The sequence below is a fragment of the Gouania willdenowi genome, chromosome 3, assembly GCF_900634775.1.
Source record: "Gouania willdenowi chromosome 3, fGouWil2.1, whole genome shotgun sequence".
Classification (NCBI taxonomy): domain Eukaryota; kingdom Metazoa; phylum Chordata; class Actinopteri; order Blenniiformes; family Gobiesocidae; genus Gouania; species Gouania willdenowi.
This window is the reverse complement of record NC_041046.1, coordinates 22,007,812-22,032,652: the sequence shown is the minus strand read 5'-3', so window position 1 is coordinate 22,032,652 and position 24,841 is coordinate 22,007,812. Positions and strand designations below refer to the sequence as shown.

Sequence of the window (24,841 nt, the reverse complement as noted above, 5' to 3'; positions counted from 1 at the left end):
GTCCCTTCATTTTTGAACAGCAGACAAAGAATATTCTGTTCCCTGAAGGAAACAAAGACCATAACATTGTGAGTTCAATAAATGAACAGAAAGTGGCTTCAGGGCCTTTGATGTGGTGGCCTTCAAAGATGTTCATCAGCTTTGAAATCCTACTTCTTTGAAAGGTTGTGGGAAAGTGACTCTGATAATGACTTATTATTCATTCAGAGCCCATCATATGTTACGCTGAAGCAGTCATGGTTTTGTTTAAAAATTATAATTAATTATAATAATATTGAAGGAGCTTTGGTTTGATGCCAGTTATTTATTATGTTCATTAAATGAACGTTAATCTGGTTTTAAAAGCCCTTGTTTCGTCTGTGCATTCAAATTTTGACTTTTTGAGTTCAAATCAAGGCCGGCACCAAACAGAAGCTGCAGACAGATGAGATTAACTAAAACTTTAGCTGTGGTTATAAAAAACAGCTAAAGCTTGAGCTGCTCCCATGCACAGACAAGTGCTTGTGTGAATTGTGTGCATATTTATTGGGCAAAATTTACAAAGATCCCAAATAAAGAGTGGTAAGTTGGCTCTGCAACAGATTGCATGCACTATGTGTTCACTATTGTGTCTGATTTACTAACATTGCCAATGCAGATCATAACAGGTACAAAAGTAGTGAAGGCCGCCCAGTTTAAATTAGGGATTTGTGCTTGCATGCTGGTGTGGGAATGAAGAGTGGCCGTCTAGAGCACACCTGTCAAACTCATGGTCCGGGGGCCAAATCCGGCCCTTTGGAGCATCCAATTTGGTCCAAAAAAGAAAAGAAAAATGACAGAGAAAACAAGAATCTAGTATAAAGGGGGAAAAGCTGAAAAGATTTTTTTGAATCTTCTTTAATTTACTTGTTCCAGAAATGTAGATCGATCAGACAAGATTTCCTTTTAATTGTCTTTCTTGCCTTCTCCTCTTAGTCATGCATGCAGTAACAGTTCATATCTACTTTTCTAGCGTGCTAAATAAATGCAAAAGTAGTGATCACTATCAAGTTCCATTTTAAGTAAATCACATTGCATGTGCTAAATTCATCTATTTGCATTTCCTCATCCCATAATTTAGTGCGTTATGGCAGCTCCGCCCAGACTACATATTCTTTAGAGGAAAACCTGCTAAATAGAATGCTTGTGTTATTTTGTGTGTTTTGCAACATTTATAGCAGTTTTGAACAGATTAACAGCAATATGTAGTAACACACGCTTCAAAGTTTGCACGTTTTTAGACTCGCAAACTTTAAGTAAATCAGGCCTTTGGTCTCTGATATATATCTATTTGTGTCTGTACCTCGCTGGATGTTTGTACAAGTGTTTTAACCTTATTAAAGGTACTGAACCCTGCTAGCTTTATCAGTGCATTCACTGAACACCTCGTAAATTGTAAAGAAAAAGTCATATATTTTATTCGGAAACACATGTAAGCCTAGGCGTTTTGTTTTTTGTTTTCGTTAAAAACACTTTTGATTTCAAATTTTAACTGAACATTATTGTAATTTATCTTTCAATAAACTAGTTGATCATGGAAATGTACAGTATTTTGTGTAACACATTTTTACTGTGTCTCTTGACCCGTGCTAAACCCCTGAGACTGACGTAACAAACCCCTGGGGTTAAATCGAATCCAGGTTAAGTGTATACTGGTGTATAGGATCTGTTTGGTCACTGACTCAAATTAAAAAAAGAAAAATGGAGTGAAGTCTATCCATGAGTTCTCCTGCTAGAGTAGAAATGAGAAAGCAGGCCAAAGAAAAAGCTTTTATTAGCTAGCCATTAGGATCCAAAAATTATTTGTTTGTTAAATTGCTGCACATTTAATTTTTTAGGGTGCTACTTGCTGGTGCAATTATCTACACACGGTGGTGCAAGCCTATGAGTAAAATGCATAATAAAGTCCGCTGATGCCATTTTTTAAATTAGTCAACCAACCGCTGCAGCAGAGCCGCCCTGTGAATAAGACATTTACAACCCAATGCTCCACATGAAAATCTTCAAACTCAATATGCACGCTAGCTGCCAATTACCTAGTTGTTTGCGGCTGAATGTACATGAGGACCTTGGCTTTCACTGAAAGGAAATTTAAATGAGGCTGTAGTTGTTGTAAATGCCTGTTTTTACGTGGGATATTTATAAGCTGTCAAGGGAGCTCGAGGGTTAATCCACTAGCACCCCGTTCGGCTAACAGTAAAAAATAATTAAAAAACAATAAAGGCGAACATGTGTCAACCCCTCACAATGACAACTCCCTCATCATAATGTGTGACTGCACAGATAATAATAAAACAGCAATCTTGCAAGGCTGAAAATGTACTAGGTGTGTGAATAGGGTTGGACAATTTAAATATTTACCTTGGTGCCTCTTGTTAAATTGAGTGCCACTCTATAATAAGGCCTGAAATTAAAATGTCAGGTACTCATTAATGAAAGTGAGAAACATCAAGTTTAAAATTAGATGCGAGTTGAACACAACAGGCAAGTCACACGAATCCATCTGCCTTAATAATAGTCTTATCATCTCATCTACAACTTATAAGAGTACCGTCATTTGTCTGAACTCCAATATAGTATTTTTTTCTCTCTTATTAGAAAAACCTATGGGTAAAAGAAGAAGAATCCAAGTCCTGCATTGCATTAGAAAGTAATGTTAGTCAACAAGCTTTTCAATAATGTCATATATGCAACTAAAATCAAACTTGTTTATGGCCAGTTACTCTGAGGAATCAGCATCTGTTTATGTGTATGCGCTCTAAAGAAACATTATTGCTGACCAAGTTATTGGTAGAGAAAAGGTTTATTCAAAGTTAAACGCTAAAATAGAAAGTGATAGATATACAGTATCTCCATGAGGGCCCAAAGGAATAACATAGATAGACCAGGTAGAGTTAGCAGTAAACAACAGTCTAATATTTTTTTAAAGGCAAATACATGCCAAAGGGACAACGGGAAAAAAATCCCCATTTGACTGCTTTCTGTACATAAAAATAAAGTATGACTCCCACAAGCGTTTGTCTATTTTTGCTCCCCACTCACTCCTTATTCATCTTTTCTCTTGCCCTCCATCCTGAACCTTCCATATCGCTCAGTCTCTCTCTCTCTTTCTTTCCTCTTCCATGGATGACAGTGATAAATTACTGGTTGGGTTGGGCAATCTATCTTGCCATATCCCACTCCTAAATACACACACACTGGTGCTTTTTTTGTTTCCCCCTTTCCCTTCTTTTTTTCCTTTCATTCCTTTTTTTCCCTTTAGTATCCATCCATCCATTCCAAGGTTAGCAAGACTCCCTAAGCTGAAGGTAAAAATCACTGTTAGTGAGAGTTTCCTTTTTTCAAAAACAAAAACCCACAACAACCCAATAGGTGGCTGGTTATAAGTCATAAAAGATGGTTTAATAAATGCACTTTAAGTGAGTAGATCTCCGTCAGGGTTGGGGTGAGAAATGTGGAGGATTAGCGAGTGGACCCAGGACTCAGAGCAGAGACAGGTAAGCAGGAGCGGTTACTAAATATCAAATCTATATACAAATACATTTCATCTAAAAATCCAAACTTGCAAAGTACAGATGATATTGAAAACTAGAGGCTGAATCCTCTGCCCAGGTAACCAAAGCAAGACTGACCAAAAAGCATGCAGACAGATGTGCTGGGAGTACATGACCAAACAATTACCAAGACACCACTGTGTCCAAGCATTAAATCAAAACAAATGAAAACTCAAAAAATAAAGGTTGCCAACACAGTTTGAGCTCACAACCTTATGCATTCGATGGCAGCAACCAATGTAAGTGCACGTCTTTATAGTGTATAAAGTGCTGTTTGCCAGTTTGAAAAAGCACCCAAGAGCAGTCAGCAAAATAATTTCTGAGAGATTGTTACGTGTCAATCACAACTACGACACACCCGCACAAAGAATAATCAAGGAATGTTCTTCAAAGTGTCCGACTTCAACAAAACCACAACTATTTTTGAGGTTATTGTTATCACATGCTGTCAAAGGGGTAGGATTAGATACATTTAGACTTCTTTCTACTACTTGTCATTGATGTAAACTGAGATGCGTAAAAATTTGAAGATGCAAGATACTGTTTTGTTGTTATTTCTTGATGTTAATTTATTTTATTTTTAAAATGTTGTTAAGTTTACATGATACATAATACTTAGTTACTCTATCTTAAGTTACAGCTTTTTTAAGAAGCTACTTCAGGTAATTCAATGTCAATCTGTCTGTTAGTCTTTCCATGGACTCTACAACTCTACTATTTTCACCTCTGTCTTTGCCTCATAAGTCTTGTTATTGGTTTTTGTAAAGTTTACTGCTTTGTCTTCACCTTTTCCCTAAATAAAATGTATTTAGTGATTATGATGATGACAGACAAGGCTTTTCTACTAATTAGCAGGTAGCTTCTCCGAGGCTTAAATGAAAAGGCTCTCTGTGTTTGACTACAAACATGGCCTTTTTTTTTTTTTTGTCAATGTTTCAATCAGTCCACATACCTGTAAACCTGAAACACCTTTTTAGCACAAACTCAATGTGCCATACTCACTCTTTTCCAGTTTTCATAATCACACAGTAGCTCTCTTTCACAGATTCACAGAAGCTCTGAAGAGACACAGTGCTCCTGTGTGTGGCTAAAAAGACCTCCAAAGTAGCAGCTGAGGTTGACTTTTGACTCAAAGAAGAGAGAATGCATTCACATTTGACATGGACATGTGCATTAAAAGGTGCCTTGTTGTGTCCTAAATGTTAAAGAGTGAGTAAATGTGGTTTAAAAAGGGAGATGTAGCTTTATAGATAATCTATGACAGTGGTTCCCAACCAGGGTTAAGTGTACTACTAGGGGTACTTGAACACATTGTAGGGGGTACTTGGAAACATTGATGAATCTATTTCCAACATGCTGAGTCATTTTTAAGCCTATTTCAGACACTGTACATGCTCATCCAACAGCTTTTCCACCCTTTGACAATAAACTGCATTAATGAAATAAACAATATTGTGGCCTTAATATTTTACTAATTGTTACTAACATGTTCTGCACATTACTAAAAATTTAGGTAAATATATTCTCTGCTATACAATAATTGTAAAGCACAAAATTGATATTTAGTGTGTGTTAAACGTACAGGTTGACATTTTCAAGCTATTAACAACATGTAAATAAAACAAATAAATTGAAGTGACGAAGGGGTTCTCCTAATCTGAAGAGAGGCCTCGGGGGTACATGAGACAGAAAAGGTTGGGAAACACTGCTCTATAACACTGTGTGTAGCCTGTCAATAGAAGATAACAGTAAAGAACAACAACCTTTAAATCAAGCCCTGCAGAATCCATCTGCTCACGGTAATTGGAAAGTTTAACAGCTCGAGGCTATTCTCTGAGTCTGAATCTGAAGTACAGAGTGAGAAGAGACAGCCAATTAAATTCTCTCACACATTCACTCTCAAAATATGAATGTTCCTCCTTTTTCCTTTCCTTATTTTTTCCACCTATATGTCTCTATTCCATCTTAAACTAATGAGAAGAGTGCTATAAGGACAGAGGATTTGTGTCTTAGATAGGGCTGGGCAAAAAATTAATTTTTTTCCCCACCACTGTTTTTTTGGGACTTTTTCACATTCGCCCTTTGAGTAGGCTATATGTGTGCCACAGGCATGTTTAATTTTTTATTCGCACTATGCTGAGATGCAAAGGAAAAACAATTTTTTTAATTGTAATGTTGCATGTTATAAAATGTGTAGTTATCTGATTTCTTAATCAGAAAATGTAAGCTACTGTGAAGGCGCTGTTGCACTTTTGCTTAAATCTGGGTTAAAGCTTGAAGTTGTTGAATGACAGAGCCTCATTTACTTTTTATTTTGGAATTATTCTATGCATTTTACCTCTTAAGGACCATCACAGCAATAAAGTTGCACTTTTGACAATATATCTGATGTCTGCAGTCATTTTTAAGTGCATTAAAAAAAAAATCTAAAATCGAATTTTTCTTTCAAGCCCAGCCCTAATCTTAGATAAAAAAAATCTTAATTTTCAATAAATAGCGCTGAATTGTAGTATATTTTTGCCCTCGTAAAGAGTAAGAGATGAACAAATGAAGAAGTACAGAATAACAACCTTCATCTTATTGAAGCCCCAATAGATCATGACAAATACATTTTAGGTGAGGAAAAACTATAGTAACTAATACACTACACGGCTGGAAACTGCACCTTAAATGTCATCCTTGTTCTCATTTCACCTTTTGCCCTTTACACTGGTCTAACACAATACATACACAGTGATGCTCGACACACATGCTCAGACGAGCACACACACACACCCACACACATAGGCATGCACACCATGTTTTGCAGTAACACTGGCATTCTACAGCCCCTTAACCTATAAAGTTAAGACAGGAATGTACACACATACTCACACTAAATTTTGCAAGACAGCGATGCAGTGTGGAGAACAGGAATGTTACTGCAAGTCTTATAAAACATGAACGGCTGATTGGCTGAGCCCAGGTTTAAGCTGTACACACACACACACACACACACACACACACACGCACGCACACACACACACACACGCACACACACACACACACACACACACACACACACACACACACACACACACACACACACACACACACACACACACACACACACACACACACACACTTAATTGAACTTATGCAGGGGTTGGGGTCAATTACATTTTTCAGTTACAATTGTTTTCAATTACTCATGTTCAATTAATCAACATAACTGAGGCTGAAATAAATAATGTTGTAAATTAACCTTCCTCTTGTGTTAGCTTTCTGTTAACATCTCTTATGATAATTTCTTTCCTATCTATTGGTTACCTTCTTAGGCTTCCGAATCAATGTAAATAAAGGTTTTAATTTTTTTATGTGGGTATCTGAGACTTTTTTGTGTCAGTATACCTCTTGATTTAAAGCTTGATATGAAACATAATTTAATCATTGTTAACTACATATGTGTAGAACTGTACATAGTTATGTATAATATATAATAGACAATTTTTATAGAATTTTCATGCTATTACAATTAAATTCAATTATCTTAACTAAATTAAAATTTAATTACAATTACGACAGCAACAGATTTTACTCCATGATTGAAATTAATTATCAATTACGCAATTACAGTAATAATTGACCCCAACCCTGACTCATACTCAGGTTTCCTCCAAAAGGCCAAAAAACACTACATTCTAGAGTCAATCATGTGGCTGCTTGAATGACTTTTCCACAATAAAGGATCAATAATGACACTAGAATAATAACTGCCCAGTGTGCAGGGTCACTGTACTGGTGCAGGTTGATCTTCTCTCTTCCTGTTCCTGTCCATTCAACGTTGGACCACCTACAGAGTTTTCACTGCTGCTTTATACTGTAAATGAGAATCGATCTGACAGCATTCCTCAAATGAAAATTACAGCAGGTAATCAATACATTTAACTTAGATTACAAGAAAATACATAAATTAGCTGAAAAATTATGTTCCTGAATTATTTATCTTTTCAGAATCAACCGACTATGCAAAGCTCTTGATCTCAGAGTAAACCTGACAACCTTTACAAGCTCAATGTGTGCGTGTGCGTGTGCGTGTGCGTGTTTGCTTTTCCCTGAGTGTTTTGACAGAAAACAAATGGATCCATTTTACCCTCGACGGTGCTTCAAGCTTCTCTGGTTTCATCTGTATGTATGCAGGTGCATCATGATGAATTCATTGCCTCTTTGTGTTCATGCTGCCTCATTAAAACATCAACACAAAACTATGGAATAAAACAAAGTGAACAACCAGACTCCTTAAGCTTAAAATACACAAGTTAAATTATGTTTTAGTTAATGAACACACAAAAAAACTTCTATCAGAGTTAAAACCCTTGTTTCTTCATGCACGACTTTTATGACACGCCAATAGACACTTTCACAAAATGGGTTTGACAAAACGTTACTCGCACTTTATTCCTGCCTCTCACACCTCACCCTGTCAGGAGACTGTCCTGGTGGGAAACGCTGAAGATAGACTGTTTGTGACTAAGTGTTAGGCTGTGAGGATCACTGTGATGTCAGCGTTTGGATCATGTGATGTGCATGAACAGGCTTCTGAGCCACTTATGATAGCAGTTTGGCTAATGTTAGAAGTGTGGTTAGCAGGTATTCAAATAAAATGGTGGGTAAGCGAGACCTCACTGTGTGAGTGTTGGAGCTAGCACCAGCTGTCACTCTGAGACTCCTAAATCTTTTACTTTGCCTGGACAAACTTTAAAAGTCTGGAAACAAAAAAAGTGATGCTATGCAACATGACCAGATATGCACAACTTTAAATGGTGCACTAATGATATGTCATCATCATAAAAGGCTCCGACATAGTCATATTAAATGAACATAAAAACTGAATAACTTCGTAGACAGCTGCATAATAACAGTAAAGTGCTCCTAACAGTCTACTGTATTATGAAGATAATGGGGAGACTGTTGCCATGGTAGCAACAAACCCTGCAGCAGGTGATGTTGCCACTTTCACCTTCATGTAGTGCACATGTCGTTGGCATTAGGTGTGCTCTAATGTGTGCGATTTCAAGTAAACATCAGCATAGCCTGGAACACGGTGAGTGTGTCTGCACGTGTTTGTGTACTCATGGAATGGTGAGTTTTTGCATTTTGTTGGGATTCCAAGATCAAGGCAGAGGCACAAAAATGTGTACTTGGCCACTGTTTTGAGGAGTGAAGCACATCGGATTGTTTTATTTTCATACCAAGCCGGTCTAGACTACTTATTACAAGGATAAACCAATTTATTACAATGCAGAATGTGTACAAATCCTTACATTACATTATGGGGTTATACAGTATATGCCAATCCAAATCCAATCACATGCATAAGAAGAACCCATAAAACAATCAAATTTGTCTTTGTGAGACTAAACCATAAAACTGTAAAAGGAAAGCCAAAACAAAAACTAAAAAAAAAGCTTTTGAACAGCAGATCAAGGTCTGGACTCAAACTTCTTCCACATTGATGTGTATTTGGGGGTTAGATGAGCGCCCCATGTGCCGTAGCCTGTGAAGTGTTGTGTTTCCACTCTCCCATTGTCTGGGTGGGTTATACACTGGTACAGCAACCCACTGGGTCAGGTATTTAGTTTAAGTAAAACTGTTCCTCTGGGTCAGTGACAGTAAAGACGATGATAGCACTATTACAGACAAGGGACTTGTTCTCTAATGAATGAATACTGTCACGTTCTTTTCCTCCCTCTGCTCTATACGTCCAAAACGTATGTCTTGGCAAAGTTTCTCTGGTGTCTAATTTAGCAATAGCAGCAATACAAATCATTGGCTAATTATTATTTTTTAAATGAAAACCCAGAAATGAAGTTTCAGTATCTTAATAACAGCTTAGAAAGCAGCTGACTGCATCAACAGACTGCTTAGAGAAGGATCAGAACCAAGACCTCTGGGCAGAGTTGGGGTCAATAGCATTTTCAGTTACAGTTACAAGTATTTTTTTTTTATCTTCAGGAAGTCAATTACAATTACGTTCTCAATTACTACATTTCAATTACAATGAATCACAGTTACTGAGCCTAAAATAAATAACCTTATAAAAGTTGTGCTATCTCTTATGATAACAAGTCCTAAATCAGCTGTAAAATACACTAAAACAAATATCAATCACCCTCACTCTTTTGGTTACCTTGTTAGGCTTCCTAATCAATGAATATATAGGTTTTTATTATTTTTGGTGTGAGCCTTTTTGTGTCAGTACAATTTTTTTTAAATGTAAAATGTGGGAAAGCTTGATATGAAATATAATTTAATCATTGTTAACTACATATGTGTAGAACTGTACATAGTTATGTATAATATATAAGACTATTTTACAATTACATTCATAATTACGCCATGATTGTAATTAATTATCAATTAATTGACCCCAACCCTGGTTCTGGGTGTGGGGTGTAAAATTATCAAAGAACATGTTATATTTCTTGCACTAATCTTTTTTTTTTCTTATAAATCAGCGTTACATATACTCTATATGCATTTGTGATTATCAATACTTTTATATTGCCAAGTCTGATATATAGTAAGTATTGATACTTTCGTATATATCTATAAATATAGCAGCATCAGACTTTTCTGAGAATTTCAACAATAAGATTTTGGTAAACCCAGCATTTATCAAAATGTTACATATATGCAAAACTAATGTTACTATTTACATAGAGGTAGCACTCAATAAACTTGTGCCACAACTTGTTGGTGTTTTATTTGGCAGACCCCAATTTAAACCTCAAGTACCCCCAATGATTCCTGGACTCCAATTTGAAAAATACTGGTTTAACATTAGCAGCTGGCTTCAAGGCTGTTCAATGTATATGAATACATTTGCCTTGCCCTGTCTTGCAATGTAAACATATGCTTGGGCTAAAGTTAGTGCAAAGGCAGAGTGTTGATTCTACTTAGTGATAGAAGTAATCAGAAAGTTTGGTAGTTCCAGTAATCCCATCCCAGTATTTCTGTGCAGAGTTTAGATCGTCTAAAAAGTGGAGTTTTCTCATTTATTTATTGGTCGATCTCGAGTGCTGTCCAACATTACCCCAGGAGATCACAGGAAGTGCCTTATTACACACCTGATTGATTCTCTCTGCACAGCTTAATGATGAAGCATTTATCTAAATAAAGCAGGACAGTACCAGACCTGATAGGAGAACATGTTTGAGCTTGAGTCTGTCACCGTACTGCTGAGCTAAGTTCAATTGGATTTTCTTTCTCAGTGTCTGTGCTGGGGAGCCATTGGCCATGGTTACATGATATTCTTTCATTCAGAATTACTTACTCGGAATTAAATCATTCGGACTTAAAGTGTTCTGCTTTGTGTTTACATGGAAATAGCAATTCTCGAACTGAGGTTTACATGGAAAACCAGTTTATTCGGCTTTAGATAATTCCGCTTTAGGTCTGGGGGTTGGGAAGGCTCTGATTGGACAGGGGGGGAACGTGAAAAAAAACACACAACAAACCTTTTATTGTCGGCTGCAACACAGAAGACCACACATGAGAACTGTTTTCACCTTTATTTTGATTGTAGTTTTGAAGCAGCAGCTCAACACAGAGCGGAAGGAGATATGACTTAATCACCGGTAAATAAAGCTCAGTAAAACTCCATAAAACAATAAATAAGGAATAAATAGTTGCTCCCTGGTAAAGATAGTAGCTCTAACAACTGGTACAATGATTAACTTGGTGATACTATAGCCTGTGCAGCAGTATGGGGGTGCATTTACTCAGGGTCTTAGTATCAATCGTCCGATGAAGCCGTTCCGTTTGCTGATCTCCATGTGTGTGATAAGTCCATGTGTCCGTGTTAATGTCCGTCCATCCCCTTTTTTCATTACATCCATGTCTTTTAAGGCTCCTTTTAAATAGTGTCGGCTCTATTCCGGGCCGCCATGTTGGATTATGTCGACACATGCACAAAACGACCGGAATTAACTTAAAGCAGCTTTAAGTGTGGTTAACTGTTAACTGTCATATACCTATGACAACAACTAAAGAATGTTAGGTTATCACATCACTAAGCTGATTACAGCAGCAGATACAAGTTACTTTTATTTGTACTATGGAGTATTTGACCAAGGTGTGTGTGTGCGTGCGTGTTTGTGTGTGTTCCTCTCGACTAAGCCTACATTTCTTCAAACTCTGGCATCTCTCAGACCTTCAAAAACCTCCATCCATCCACTCTGTCTGACTGTTATTGATGAAGCCACCTCTTTATATGGTAATGTCTTTCACACCTGAAAGGCGTCAGGAGGATATGATCTCTCTCTCTCTTACTCTCCTGTTTACGAACGCGCACGCACGCACGCACGCACGCACACACCCTTTCCAAAAAATACACAAATCCATCAGCTATTATACACATGAGCCGCATACAATTTCACCACCTTGATGCCTCTCCACACAACTATGAAGAGCCCATTAGCACTGATGGAGATATGTATGCCGCTCACATCTGTCAGTCACTGCTACCGTAGCAACACCAGCTGCTGTGGTTGCTGGATGCTTGCTTTTGTAGTCTTATGAGAGTGAGTCTATTTTCTAACGGTATAGCTGGCTATCTGCCTGCAGAAATATATACCTTTGAAGACAGCTTGCCATGCAGTCACACTCCCTCATTTGATCTCAAAGTACACTAATTAGTGATGAATTACTAGTTGAAGATGACATTATCTGTTTACTGGATTATGTTCACAAGAGTATCAGCTCTCTGGTTTTTCTAAAGTAGAAAGACATCAGTATCAGTACATCATGGATCCAACCTGACAAAACAGAGTCAGATTTCATAAGCATAAGGATTGGTCAATTAGGAACTGAGATATAAAATTTAGAAACTTTGCCAATTATGAGAGAGAGGGATGAGAGCTGGATCCTCTCCAAAAAGTAAAGGAATCTGTACAAGGTCTAATTTTGGAGAAAATGTTGTCAAAATCTTGTTAAATGTAGGGTAGGCGATTTTCAAAAGCGAGCATGATTTTGAATGTAGACTCCCTGATGGCTCCGCCTTCATTCCCCTCCCCTCTGTGCTCCGTCTCACTCACATGCATGCGCACAGCTGCTGCAGAAGAGGAGCTCAGCTCATCGCTTGTATTGTGTAGAAACTTTGTTGTCTCATGTCTCATTCAGCAGTAAGTAAACAATAAACTTTACTACGGCTGCCAACTTTGGTCGTTTAGTCGACTAATTGGTCGATGCCGTCGTGGTTGACCAAGATTTTCATTGATCGACCAGCAATGGTATCAGTTTCAATAGCATAAAAAAAATAAAATAAAATAAATAATAATAATAATTTTTAAAAATGCAATGCACTTATATAGGCGATAAGGATTAAATATCAATATAATGTATTTAATACCTAAACATGATTCTATGTCCAGCAACAGCTCTGTGTGAGTGCGTGCTGCTCTGCAAAAAAAAAAAAAAAAGTGTTGCGCTTCAGCTGTCAGTGCGCAGTGTGCTGTCCTCAGAGCAGATCAGAAAGGGAACAAACACAAGCATCCACTGTTAAATCAGTCATTTTTCTGCACAAGAACATGGATTATCCATATATTTGATACGTGGATTATGTAAATAGATCCACTGCTGTCTCGCACACTGCACACCTGTGTTTGACGTGCTGGTTTCCCCGTGCGCTGATCTGATGTTGATATCAACAGTTTATTAATAAAAGCAGGCTTACCACTAAAACAAACGTAAATATGTCATTTGTATGAAGAAAAAATAGGTTTTAATTGCAGATTTCAGGTCGGGCACAGATATAAATACCTAATGTCTGTCGTACCTGTAGGTTTGTCTTTTGCTTTGTCGGGTTCTGGTCAAAGCTTGAATAAGGTTCATATCATAAATGGTCTGTGTTTAAAAGCAAATCAGCGCCACAAAAAGCCAAAACAAAATATTTGTCTCTCTTTCTCTCACTTCTAGTCCTCCTCTGCACCTGCTCATTCATTCTCCATTTTTTTTTTTTGGTCGACTAATCGCTATGTGTGCCATAGTCTTGGTTGACTGGTTGCCTACAGCCCTAAACTTTACCATCATATATGTTAAAAAACTTGACCAAAAACTCTGTTTTAACTCTGTCAGCGGTGACGCGCTTTCAGTGTGAGCTCGTGCATGCGAGTGGTCGAGAACGAGCAGGGAGACAGGGAGACGTGATTGGTTAAAAAAAATGGTTTGGTTTTTTTCCATTGGTCGAAGTTATTACAGGTTTACAGCTGCTACAGGTGATGGATTTGTTTCATTCCTTTTTCAGAGCACATAAGATCTTCATTTCTGTCAGGACATAAAGACAATTTCAACCAAAAACTTAAAAAGTGTATCTGGAGAAAATCCCCTACCCTCGCTTTAAGTACTTCTGACATTATCCTCTATCAGACAAACAAATGCCAGGGAAAATATAACCTCCTTGGCAGAAGTAATGAAACATAATTAGCAGTAAATATTACAAGCAGCTGACACAGAAGACATCTAACATTTCTAATGATAATGAACACTGTGTGATAAAACTGAAGACTCAGAGGGGGAGGGGTCTAAGATGAATAACACCAATGTGACCACTGACACGTGAAGTTAATATAACTCAAACAAAGCCAAAATAAAAGAGCTAAATGAATGAATAAACAGAGGACTAAAATGCCAGGCCTTTGGGTATGTTTCTTCACTTGGGCTCTTGAAAAATGAGTTCATGCAAAGAAAATCAGTGGAATGGGAGCGTGATAAGAGGAATAAAAAGGACTAATTTATTCAATGACACACACATAAATGACAGTAGGATGATGTGATTTAGTTCCATCAATAAAGTACTGAAGAAAATGTTTAGGGACTGTTCATGTAAGAACACAATGCATCACTGTTTGGTGCATAAGATGAAGTATAGCCAATGAACATGAAGACATCACAACTGTACCAGAAAGCAAAGGAAGAAGGTGGCAGAGTGGGAGGATATGGTTAACACATGGGGCTCCAGGATGCACTGTGGGAAAAGGCTGAGCTAGTGAGATACTGTAGGGGAATTATCCGTCTACCTATCGTTCTTCATACATTAAAATTGTAGATCTCTACATAGCTTTGATACAGATTATGTACACTAATCAGTGGCAGATAGCAGTGGGAAAGTATCTCTTTCAGCAGAATTACACAAACTCCCATGGAGCAAAATTGGATCTGGGCTGGATTGAAAATCCATGATAAGATTAAAGAAGGGACACGGACAAACGGCACAGTTCATAGAGGCTCCACATTTTACCATAGCATACTTTTAAAGGTCAGCGCTTTTTAGCAGCAAAAGAGGGACCTTCTCTTTAATAGGCTGATGATCATAAAGGGATGGTTGATAAATTTAAGAACACTTCAGGTTTTACACAGATTTATAGGCTGATTAGAAAGCTCACACTGCTGTATAAAAAGACCGCTGACAGTGGCTTTACAGTGTTCTTCTTGCATATACTCTTTAACAGAGGCCCAGCTACGGTACTAAGAGGTATCTGGACCTTTACATAGCTGCGTTTCCACACATTATGTCTGATGATCTTACGGCCATAGTAAACTCAAAATCATAACTTGTCTGTACCATTAGTTAGAAATGTATTATTTCATGCAATCTATCTATAACTCTAGTCTCTATAATATAATAATGTGCTTTGTATTACTATATCTTCATTCATGATAAAAAGAAGTAATGTATCTATTAAGACTTTATGACTTTCCAAATTCAATCAATCAATCAATCTTTTATTTGTATAGCGCCAAATCATAACCAATGGTATCTCAAGACACTTTACAGTAGAGCAGTCTTAAGGACGGACTCTTCATTTTATGGATACACACATATGCATTTATACGTATATATACACATACATACTGTATGTATCCCACACCCAACATGAATTCATCATGGCGGCAAGGAAAACCTTCTGTTAAGCAGCAGGAACCTTGTGTGGATCCCATTCCTATGATGAACAGCCATCCACGTTATGCAAATTAAACCAATAGTATCAACACTGAGATCCCAAATCCATGTTATAGTGATTTTTCTTTTTATTCATGTCAGGATCAGAGAAAGGCACTGTGCTTCCATCTGCATTAACATTAAAATGTTTAGCCAAATATCCTGACAGCTGTTAACTCTACAAACCTCTCTTGGCAAACACATCAGAGGGTTTGTAGATTTAAACATTTTAAGTGCATGCATGATGGCCAGAAGAAAGTCCCAAGCTGTGATGAATTCACATAACATCCTTAAAATGACAGAAATCGCAAATCAAGTACCGACTCTCAAGCTCACAGCCAGACGTCTTCACTGTTTGCACAAGCACACAAACATGTCCTTTTTGGGTATGTTGTTCAATCCATTGTAGAGCTGTATACATTCCACTCTGTAAACATGAATGACTTGGACTTTCCATAATCTGAAACAGGCACTAGAAACCAAAGTGACCCACTTTCCCAGTATGAACCATAACAAGACCCCCTCCATTCATTCATACATGATTTGGGAGAGGATTTAAGGATTGATCATGCACACACCAGAAGGGAAACAGATCACAAGTGAGTGCAGCTGTGTAGCCAGATGTGCTCTTCACTGTAAATGTAACTGTTATTCATGCATTTTCTTTTTCCAAACCTGAAAACATGATCTCCTGGTTTTATTTCCTCTGCAGAGCATTGTTCTCCTCCTACCCACAGCGATCTAACCTGCTAGCCCTCTTCTCTCTCTCTCTCTCTCTCATGGAGCTGACTGAGACACAGGAGCAATAATGGCACAGGCAAAATGACCTGAAATGGATCTGAGCTTAATCAGGGACGGCATCTAAGTCACACTGAAAAGAAAACATGTGCTGTGTAAACTATAACCTCTTCTCCCTAAGGGGAGCCTTTTTATTTCCATCTTTAGCCTGTCACATATCCAATCACCCCAAGAATGTCACACTTTCTAAACCATTTCAGCACCTTTTACAGCTAGAATGAGCATAGCAATGTGAGTCAAGGCTTCCCCCCTTACTTTATGCTTCTGGTTAGACATTTTAATGATGCATTATTCAGGAACCAACTGTGTCCAATTTCATTAAGTTCTTTGAAGATAATAAATGACAAGTGCAATTTTTCAATGAAGGAAATAAAATTGCAGTCTATGCTTTGGTCACAGTAAAAGTACTCGCCAAAACTTACAGAAAACAACTACGATACTTTTCAATGGCCTATGAAATTGATTTCACAATAAATATTCAGCAGAATAAAAACAATGTGCGTGTTTTGAATTTTTATTCGATAAAAAACATTTACGACACTGAAAGTCTTGAATCCAGGACTTGGTTAGGATCGTGATGACTCCCAGACTGTTTTCAGTCTTTAATTCATTGCCTGACTTAATTTAACCTACACAGCTACTACTGCACTGGTTCCCAAAGTTGGGGGCATGACATCATCACATGATTGCACATGTGAAATATGTGATTGCACATTTCAGGGTTCTCATCAGGAATTTTTCACAGCATAGAGGGATCTCGTGGTACGCGAGCGAGAACCGCTGGTGTGAAAAATTTCAAAATGTATAACTCTTTAAATGTTTCTCTGCCTTACTTTAAAAGCAAAAGTTATTACAGGGGGTAGGATCATATAAGTTTATACTTCCTCCTACTCCTTTTCAAACATGTACAGGCTTCACGTGCAGGATTTTCATCATGTATTCTCACTTTTCTTAGTTTGATTTTTTTTTTAAATTACTACTATTATTACTAGTACAGTGCCCATCAGAAGTATGTATTCATATTGTGGGAGGTTAAGTTGAGTTGTTAATTATGGCCAAATGAGTATGTGTTTGAAGGTTAGATGTACAAAAAAGGTGTACACACTCTGTACTCTGTAGTGTTATAAAGGGGTTTATTTGCAAGTGCAAAGTAAAATAGTGTGTGCAATTTCCCTGGTTTATTTCTATGGGACATGCACATGATACATTTCTTTGCTATTTTTTAACTCATTTTTATATTTTTGTCGTTTGGTGTATTTTTTTGTAACGTATGTTTATTGGAATCATTATGTGTATTTTTGTGCATTTCTGTTGTCGTTTTGTGTACTTTTTGTATAAATATTGTTTTTTAGTTTTATTTTCCTCATTTAATATATATTTTTATTATAAATACTTTATGTGTGGTGAGGGCATGTTTTGAGATGTTCTCTATCTCTCGCTCTCTCGTTCTATCCCTGAACACCAGAGATATTTGAGGCACAGACACACACACACACACACACACACACACACACACACACACACACACACACACACACACACACACACACACACACACACACACACACACACACACACACACACACACACACACACAGTGCCGGCCTCCACCTGTCAGTGGATCACCAACTTCCTGACTGACAGGAAGCAGCAAGTAAGGCTGGGAAGCATCACATCTAGCACCCGGTCACTCAGCACTGGCGCCCCTCAGGGGTGTGTTCTCTCCCCACTTCTATTCTCCCTCTACACCAATGACTGCACCTCAGGGGACCCCTCTGTGAAACTCCTGAAGTTTGTTGACGACACCACCGTCATCGGTGTCATCAGGGATGGGGACGAGTCTGCCTTCAGACGGGAGGTGGAACAGCTGGCTCTCTGGTGCAGTCAGAACCATCTGGAACTGAACCCGCTCAAGACCGTGGAGATGACAGTGGACTTCAGGAGAAATCCCCCCCACTCCCCCCCCTTACCATTCTGAAGAGCAAAGTGGCCACCGAGGACTCCTTCAGGTTCCTGGGATCCACAATCTCACAGGACCTGAAGTGGACCTCCCACATAGACACAACCAGGAAAAAGGCACAGCAGATGATGTACTTCCTGCGTCAGCTGAGGAAGTTCAACCTGCCCCAGGAGCTGCTGATCATGTTCTACACCTCCATCATTCAGTCTGTTCTGTGCACCTCCATCACTGTCTGGTTTGGATCTACAACCAAACTAGACAGACACAGACTACAAAGGCTAATCAGGACTGCAGAAAAGATCATTGGTGTTGATCTGCCCTCCATCCAAGACTTATACCTGTCCAGGGTCAGAAAACGGGCAGGTAGCATCACTGCAGACCCCTCACACCCTGCACACAATCTGTTTAAACTCCTCCCCTCCAGCAGACTCTACAGATCACTGTACGCCAAAACTACCCGCCATAAAAACAGTTTCTTCCCCCAGGCTGTCAGTCTGATCAACACTAAACAGTCATAGAGTGTCAGACCTGTTTCTGTTACTGTAAAATAACCATGGAACTAAACATAACTACCCTGGATCAACCTGTCACTGAGAATGTTCATGGACATAATATTTTCATTTAAATGTTCACCTGCACTACTCATCTATGCACTACTGCACTATTATCTTATTATTATTGTATTTTATTTCATTTCATTATTATTATTATTATTATTATTATTATTATTATTATTATTATTATTATTATTATTATCTTGTTATTTTATTTAGTTTGCACATATTAGTCTAACTACTCTTTATATTTATGTTATACTTCTTTTTTATTTATTTTTATTTATTCTAGTTGATTGTTATTATTTAATGTTTACACTATCAGAGAGAGCACAGTTCACCAAGACAAATTCCTCGTGTGTATTCAATACATTACTTGGTCAATAAAGTTGATTCTGATTCTGATTCTGACACACAAACACACAGATATACAGACACACAGACACTCCTTGCTTTAATAGATAGATTATCATTTTTATTGTGGTAAATACACTGCTGTTGTGTTCATGTTCAAAATAAAATTTAATCAAATCAAATCAATTGTGAGGAGTCATGATGAATGCAGTTAGAGAGTTACTAATGCCTGGTCTATATACAGTATATAGACAAGAAATAACATTTTATTATATACATATATTTTATACCTGCAGTAATATTGGGACTCTTAAAGACACGCCCGAGCTCACTGTTTGAAGTTGCTGCTCAAATATACTCGAGCGGACTCATGAGAAACGTAGGGGAGCAAAATGACATTGAGGGGGGGGGGGGGGCTACGCTCAACAGCGCTGGTGAGAACCCTGCATTCTATGTTGTTTTTATGTTTTGAAGAACAATAGTAACAATTTTCACCCTTTTCAATAAGGGTTACTTTTTGAACCATTTTGTTGAAATTTTGTCGCAATGGGGAGCCAAATCGTCAAAGGGGGATCAACAGAAAAAGTTTGATGAACCACTGCACTACTGGAAGTTTTGATTTATCTGAACAAAACCCAGTTTCCCAAAACACTCTTTAATTGGAGACGTATCAACCGGCAGTCTCAATAACCCTCTTGTCAAACTAATAAAAACCCTCTGTCACAGTTCAACAGCCTGTACAGTGACCCTCACTGTCCCAGCGTAGTTCTATGTTTGATAGTCCCTCCACTTCATTAGCCCCTTGGAATGCAATACATGCTTACTTGTTACCAATTAACTGAAAGCTTGACGTGTTTATGACAGAAATTCAATGAAGTGCGGCAAAGGGCATCATACCCAGAGGCAACATATGCAGAGTCAAACAACCACCAGGAGGACTTTCAGCACCATTTTATTGTTCCTGTGTACTTCTGACTGTGGTCACAAATAGCACAACGCCACTTTGTGTCAAATCAATGTCAACCCAGCAGCACAAAGATGTGCTTTTCAGTTCTCGTTCACCTTTTTTCGAGCCAAAATCTAAAATTCAAAAACAAATAATTAATTAATAATAATATTAGAAAAATAAATATAAATTTGAGGGATGTCCCAATACAACTTTTTCACTTCCAATATGATACCAATATTGCAGCCTTGCATATCGGCCGATACTGATATTTGATCCAATATCAGCATGCATCATACATACTTTTATTCATTTTATTTCTTTTCTGTTTTTTTTTTTCTTTCTTTAATAAAAAAAATAATAATATTTACTTATTTTGTCGTGTGGATTGTTCGAAAAGGTTTGATCATGTGATGTTACTCAAACAGAGAACAATAGTCAGAAACAGTAGTTATGAGGAAAAACTGACCCATTTATTATTAACCAATTGGTTCCATACATTTTAACCTTCAACATAATATCTACAGTATTTTACAATTGAATAAAATAAATAAAAAAATTAATTGCAAAAATTTTTTTTTTACTTTTTGCAGTATATTTCTAAAACAGTCATTTTACTTAATTGTTTTAAAAGAAATAAAGTAATTCATTGCATTTTTACACCCAATCGTTATTGAGTAATTTATTTACTCAATTATTAGCGGTTTATGAAGGCACATTAAACATTGTCCATATGTTCTTAGTCGTGCCATTTCTGATCAAAGCCCAGCCATTTTCTTCAGTTCAGGTTGTGGTTTCTACCTATTATGGTGTTACCCACATGGCACATTTGGCATGGCACTGTTTTAGAGTTCATAAATGAAGCTGCTTATACTTAGAGCCTGATAATCTTAATTTATTTTTAATTAAATTCATTGGTGTTAATCTATTTTAAAAAATAATTGTACATTTTGACAAACCTTTTATTTGGTGAAAAATACACTAAGTTCCAACTGTGCAAAATGTCCTCTCTTCCTTTTTAGGTTTATACATGGGATGTTTACTGTATGCAAGGGAACCGTGGCAAGATTTATTACCAAAAATAAACGTTGGGGGTGAAAGTAACTAGTAATTTTTACTTTGAGTACAACAGTACATCTACTTGAGTAGAATATATGAGTACTCTAAGATCAATTATGCAAACTAAAATACATACAATACAAGGTGCAGCACTGCTTATTAAGAGTCACCGCACGTGTGCAGATGAAAATGAAATAACCAGTCAAAGTAAATGAGAAAAGTCAATGGTCTGTATAGACTGGTCAAACATGTCAATATCTTTAAGCAATCCATCATTTTTATCCCCCCCAAAAGAAGGGAAGCAATATAGAGCTCATCGATTCTGCCAATCTGATCAATCAGGTGAAATAAGGAACCTAAAGATGAAAATCCAGATTGTGTTTATCGTCCATGTTCATCATGTTTTTTGGCAGTCACCCAGCCTTTGATTGATGTCTTGGATATCATAGATCTCACAAATCCCAGAGGCAGTTTGGTTAGTGCTCCGTTTCACAGCTGGTCAAATAAGAGTTGGACAAATTGTCAGCATCTCTGATTTATGACAACAACTGTGATGACACTGCAACACTGTAAGCAAGGGGATGATTAGAGGCCTTGTCTTTTATGACTAACCTAGTTAATGAACGTACTGTCCAAATGACACAGTTAATAAAGGAACACGTTCGTTTTGGACATTTTGCTACAGAGCCCATGAATCCTACACTATATTTCACAGCGTGACATGAAAGGACCGTATTTCTTACCTTGCTGGAGAACGGCCCAGGGATGAGCAGCTTCAGAGCTTGTCGTTTTAATCCTGCCAGTTGAACGTTGCAGCTCTCACACCATATTCCTCTTTCACTACCAGGTGAGCTCCCACTGCCTGATGCTGGAGATCCAGTCCCAAAACCAGGAGAGCCACCCAGAGAACCTGGTGAACCTGTCCCAATCCCTGGGGAGATGGTCCCTGGTGACCCAGAGAGGGAGCCTGGGGAGGAAATCCCTGAACCTGGGGACGGGGTACCTGTGGAGCTGGGCATAGAGCCAGCCCCCTCTGGGGCGGGGCGTGTACTGGTACGGGAGGTTTCCTCATAAGCTTTTCTGTACCATGTGTCCGGGAAAATTGAGGCAGATTTGGTTGGAGAAATGTCAGGAATCTATGGAAACATATGGAAATAGAGAAAGCTTTGTCAATAGAGATTTGATTATCTGAAATCAGCCTTGTCTACTTTTGTGGGATGCACTAAGTCAGTTCCTGCACACTTAAAAAACATAATAATGTAATACAAGATACAATGTAGCACTACACTGAAATTTATCTCTGAATTTTATCTATCCTGTTGAGCAATAATATATAATTTAAAAAAAAGAAAGCATACAATCAAACATCTTATTCAGAATTATCACTTGATTTATTTAATTAATTTAGTTGAAGCTGAAAATCCGCTTTCACACAAGTACGTGGCACATGATGAGATTGTTTTTCTGTCACTGCAAGGATCGTATTCATTTGTGGCAATGCATGAAGGCTCCTGACTACTGATCTATTTATATTCTATTATAAATATTGTCAAGCTGTTATTAGAATTTTTTTTACGTACACCCTATGATAAATTGTGTACCCCTGGGGGTACCCGTACCTCACTTTGGGAACCTAGGCACTAAGTCATCTATTACCCTTTGAACCATGTTTATAGATGGCAGCAAACAAGATTAGCCAAACATTCATATTAGATTTAGATACAAATACAAATACCACTATTAATGATTGTTTATTCAATTTCAGTCATTTTAAAAATGTATATTTAAAATTAATATTAAAAACAAAAGATCACAAGATTATTAAGAACAATCAACCTTTTATTAAATAATTCTTAGTAAGAATAATAAGGTGCACCATTTTTTTTCAGGATCCATCATCCTGATATGATGGAATATGGAGAACATAGAAAGAAAATATTTTTTTTTTTAAAAACTACAGAAAATGTTAATCAGTTTTTTACTGCATAGCACTACACCACAAGGAGAGAAAGACCAAAAATGATCCTGACAGAGGGGAAAGCGATTGAGTGTGTGTGTGTGTGGGGGGGACCAAGTGGGTCAATAAAGACTAAAAGATAAATATAGCCTTCATTGTGAGCCAGGTCAGCAGCACTTAATGTAAATCCAGAGCAAATATAAGAGCCTGAATTTTCATTTAGAGCTTCAATTTAATTATTTGATTGAAAACTAAAAACCTTAAGCACAAACAAACTAATCTTCAGCGCTGAGGGAGCAAGTCAAGCCAGTCCACATAATGGATGTCTCCATTACTGTAGACCTGTGTTATTGTGTTCGTTTTAACCACATGGGAACATGAAATGAGCCACAACGAGTAGAGGAGAGAGCATAATGGTTTGCGGCTGGGTGAATCCAGTCTGAGCACAGTCCCAGTGATGTGGTGTACTGGTGTTGGCAGAGGCAGAGCACTGCTGTGGTCCCTCTGCAGGGTTATTATAAGGCCGCTCACTGATCTCCAAGTGAAGAGGTGGTATGTGATCAGAGATGATGAATGATAGCTAATGAGGCTGTAGGTGGTATGCAGAGGCCCAGGTGTGACTATGATACCTGATTTAGCAGCTCACTAATGGCTCAGTGAGAATGAGGATGGGAATGCAGGGGTGCTATTGTTGTGACACAGTGAGCAGTGAGGTGTGATCTTCACAAAGCAATCATTCCAGCACTGATTTAACACAGCTTTCATGATCTTCCTCGTTATTTATGTCCCATTCCTTCTGATGTGGGATGGAGGAGCACATAACGCCTAATAAGTTTTTATGCATAATCATTGGGAACAGGAACCTACCCCATGTTTTCTGCTCCGGCTGCTCACAGACCTCTCCTTGGTACCCGACAGTGAAGTCATGTTGGTGATGAGGAGGATGAGGAAGAACCTTTGCTGATACTGGTAACCGTGGACCACCAGTTCACCACACGCCTCTGTGATATGTTCTTTAGGCTGCTGTAGGGAACCTCATCTCACTTCCAGACGCATGTAGAAACAGGTTACATCCCTTCTAATGCGCAATAAAAAAAAATGTTTACAAATTTAAAAAACAATAACAAACGGACCTGTTTTCCTTAACTGAAATATGTGGTATCAGTCAGGCTGAGCGTCGGACGCTGCTCCCCGGATGAGACTGAGCTCTGAGTCCGCTCTGCCTCTCTCCTCCACCGGCTCCGCTGACCGACCCACACTTCACTACAGCCCCGTCAACTGCAGCCACGACCCGGGGCTGAGCACAGAGAGCTGCTGCTGCCTCCTGTTGCCTTCCCGCGGCTCCGCACGCTGCACGCGCTCGACTAGAGCCAGCGGTGGACTCACGAGCCTGGCGCACATCTGGACGAGGGCGGGGCCAATATGCACCTCATCAACCTTCAGCCAATAGATGAGCAGAGGTCCCCGCTGAGTGACAGGCGACTGATCCCCTTCAGAGCGGCGCAAATAGCGCTTTAATAAGGAGATTTGTTACACAGCCACAAGTTTATATAGTTTAAAAACCAAATGTTCAGAGTCTCTGAAGATTTGCACCTCGTTGGTGGATCAAAATACAACTACAGCTATTCTCAACAGAGAAAGTGCGGTATTGCAGATTTTCA

The 24,841-nt window shown here is 38.2% G+C and overlaps 1 protein-coding gene and 1 long non-coding RNA gene across 3 annotated transcripts in view; both read right to left on the bottom strand.

Annotated features, from left to right (window-relative positions):
- kif26ba (kinesin family member 26Ba) overlaps positions 1-24,561 on the bottom strand; it is a 111,136-nt gene extending 86,575 nt beyond the window's left edge. The window contains exons 1-3 of one of the 2 annotated variants that reach the window (XM_028434557.1): positions 24,328-24,561; positions 24,048-24,258; positions 21,967-22,359 (exon numbers count right to left, since the gene is read on the bottom strand). In XM_028434557.1, coding sequence (XP_028290358.1) covers positions 21,967-22,359; positions 24,048-24,107 — 453 coding nt within the window. In that variant the 5' untranslated portion in view covers positions 24,108-24,258; positions 24,328-24,561. Of the gene's footprint in view, positions 1-21,966; positions 22,360-24,047 lie in introns of both variants that reach the window. The other variant, XM_028434550.1, reaches the window with a different exon arrangement.
- On the bottom strand, positions 364-21,270 carry LOC114454250 (uncharacterized). Its single transcript, XR_003672525.1, has 3 exons — positions 21,145-21,270; positions 2,271-2,276; positions 364-376 (listed from the first exon to the last, which is right to left on the bottom strand). It is a non-coding gene; the product is annotated as an uncharacterized LOC114454250 (long non-coding RNA).
- Positions 24,562-24,841: the final 280 nt, after the last annotated feature.